Source organism: Elephas maximus, chromosome 3 (genome assembly GCF_024166365.1).
Source record: "Elephas maximus indicus isolate mEleMax1 chromosome 3, mEleMax1 primary haplotype, whole genome shotgun sequence".
NCBI classification, from domain to species: Eukaryota; Metazoa; Chordata; class Mammalia; order Proboscidea; family Elephantidae; genus Elephas; species Elephas maximus.
The window spans coordinates 190,016,276-190,018,876 of NC_064821.1; the positions used below are offsets into that span (position 1 = coordinate 190,016,276).

The 2,601-nt window shown below is 48.2% G+C and overlaps 1 protein-coding gene across 1 annotated transcript; it reads right to left on the bottom strand.

Moving 5' to 3' along the window:
* Positions 1-331: 331 nt before the first annotated feature.
* On the bottom strand, positions 332-1,983 carry LOC126071465 (protein S100-A7-like). The gene is made up of 2 exons (XM_049875657.1): positions 1,813-1,983; positions 332-496 (listed from the first exon to the last, which is right to left on the bottom strand). Exons 1-2 carry the CDS (start codon positions 1,981-1,983, stop codon positions 332-334), a joined length of 336 nt encoding a protein of 111 aa, XP_049731614.1.
* Positions 1,984-2,601: the final 618 nt, after the last annotated feature.

The window sequence follows — 2,601 nt, forward strand, 5'->3', positions numbered from 1 at the left end:
AAGAGACATCCCAGGATCCCAGCTCTATCCCAGGAGAAAAAAGAGCATGTGCCATACTAACAGGGCCCTCCTGTGATACCAGCAGTTGGGCTATATTGGGGCCTGAGGAGCAGAAGTGGGCCTGGGATGAGACCAGAAAGGCCTCGCTGCGCTAAATGTCAGCTGGGTTGATCCCCCTTGTGGAGAGTCTACAAAGCCGAGAGTCAGTATTTGTCCATTTGTCCACTAATACCACCAAAAGAGAAGGAAGGAGTAATGCAAGTATCAGGTGCAAGGAGATATTTATTGTTTTGGGGGTCTCTGCAGGCCTCTAGGCTGGACTGGCCAGGGATCACTGGCATCTCCCAGAACAGGGCGGCGCACCATGGCTCTGTTTGTGGTAGTCAGTGGCTATGTCTCCCACTACAGAGAGAAACTCGGAAAAGTCAATCTTCTTATCCTTATTCTTGTCTTTTTTCTCAAAGACATTGCATAAGTAATCTTTGCCCCTTCTTTCCTGTGGGGTAAAAAAACATACAACAAACGTAAGAACATTATCCAGGGAGAAGAGGAGAATAGAGACAGAAGAAGAGACAACACCTAGGGCTGAACCAAAGGTGTGGTTGCTCAGGGGAGGTTATGGAGATGGAGAGATGGGGTCAAGCAAAGTCAAGCCCTGACTCATCACTGGAGATTTCTGGTCAAAAATTGGAACTTGCACGGGGAGTACACTGATAAATGACAAGGGGACTCAGGCTCATCCACCACCTCCCCTTCAGGTGCACTGTCTTCATTCTTCCCCCACGGGACCATTACAGCCCAGCCAGTTACTCTCCTCATTCTCTAATGCTCTTCACACTTAAATTCTTTCCCATCAAAGCCTATCGGTTTGGCCCCATTTATTCTGTTCCTTAGTCTCAATCTGTGCTAATGATTCCTTCTAACAGTTAGATGAAATTAGGACTATGAATGTGCTTTGCCCATATGAAAGATGGTGGCCGTGTCTTTGGGTTCATGATTCCCACCGTGTTACCTCTCCTTCCACGGGCAGTGCTAGTTCAGTGGTAGAATTCCCACCTTCCAAACACAACACTCGAGTTCAATTCCCCGCCAATGTACCTTGGTGCACAGCCACCACTCACCTGCCAGTGGAGGCTTGCATGTTGCTATGATGCTGAAAAGCACCTAACAATAACACCTTTTCTCAGGAAAATGTGAAGAAGAGCCTTTAGGAGGCAACCTTTTAACCCAAGGCAACCAGACCCTTGGGGGGACTCTCAGTGACCAGTGGGAGGGCACATGCTTTAGTCTATTCACTGGTTTTGAAATCATAACACTTTCTTGAGCCTCTAATATGTCCACCACTTTTTCTCCTTTTCAAAGCATTTTCACATAAGTCATTTCATTTCAACAACACCAACACAGGAAATTAAGTTCTTTTATCTCCTTTTGTAGATGAGAAAACTAAGGATCGGATTGTGGGTGATTTGTCCAGATACACACAGCACGGAGCCCCAGTTGCAGGACAGGTACCCAGGAGAAAAAAGAGCATGACTCTTTGTCCTGAGCTCCTAGAATCTTCCATCCTGCCTCCACATGGGACTGGCCCTGCCTCGGGTTAAATGTAGAGGTAAAATGAGGAGAGTAGAGGTGTGGAGAGTTATCCAGGGAAGGGCCAGACTCCAGATCAGCCAATCATAAACAGTGTATCCACTTAGCAGTGGGGTCCTCAGACATGCCAAAGCCCATGGATCCCGTCCATCCACCGTATCCCCTCCCTGTACACACATACACAGCCTCTTCCCGCCCCAGACAAGGCAGACCCCCACTCACACAGTCATTGAGGAAGTTGGGGAAGTTCTCCTTCAGTAGCTTCAGCAGGTTTTCCCTGTTGATCTTATCATCATACCCGGTGTATCGATGAAATAGTTCAACCAAGCTCAGGACCACATTCTCAGCTGGAGTGTGGCATATCTTGACTTTCTCAGCTGCAATGTTGCTCATCTTGCCTTTTAGTCCAAGACAAGAGTCTACAGAAAAGAAATCAATGAGAATGAACTGGGTGGAAGAGAGTTTGAAGGACAAAGCCAAGGAGTGAGTGAGGGCTGAGCTAAGACAGAACAAAAGGAACTTGTCTTTCTCAAATGGTGAGGTAAATTGGTGCCAGGGAGGGGAGAGTGGAACAAAGTCTTGGGTCTTGAGACCATTCCTGGGGGAGTCTGGGATGAGTGGGAGCGGAATGGTGGAGATCAAGGCTGTGTAAGTGAGGAGTAGAGGCTGAACTGCTGGCGCTGGGTATGCAACTTCTCCTGGCTCATCCAGTTGGAAGCGAGATCACAAAGAGAAACATGAAATCCCAAGGCAAGACTTTCCCACCAAGCATAGCCTTTGGTCTACCCCACTCTCCCCACTTCCACCTAGGAAATCACCAAGGACCACCAGCCTGAGCAATCAGGTCTAGAATCCTGGGTTTTTGGCTATCTGACACAGCAGTAGATCTCCCACCTTCCAAACAGGAGGACCAAGTTCAATTCCGCACCAATGTACCTTGGTGATGACCACCACCGACTGTTACCCCTCCACCCTCCAAGACCTTCCCAGAAGTTCTTTTGGAAGACCTTG

Excerpts from the sequence above, each read along its gene's own strand:
- LOC126071465 (XM_049875657.1), bottom strand. The coding sequence starts at position 1,983 with ATGAGCAACATTGCAGCTGAGAAAGTCAAGATATGCCACACTCCAGCT. Across the intron at positions 497-1,812 it reads CCAACTTCCTCAATGACTGT|GAAAGAAGGGGCAAAGATTA; the intron begins GTGAGTGGGGGT and ends TTTACCCCACAG.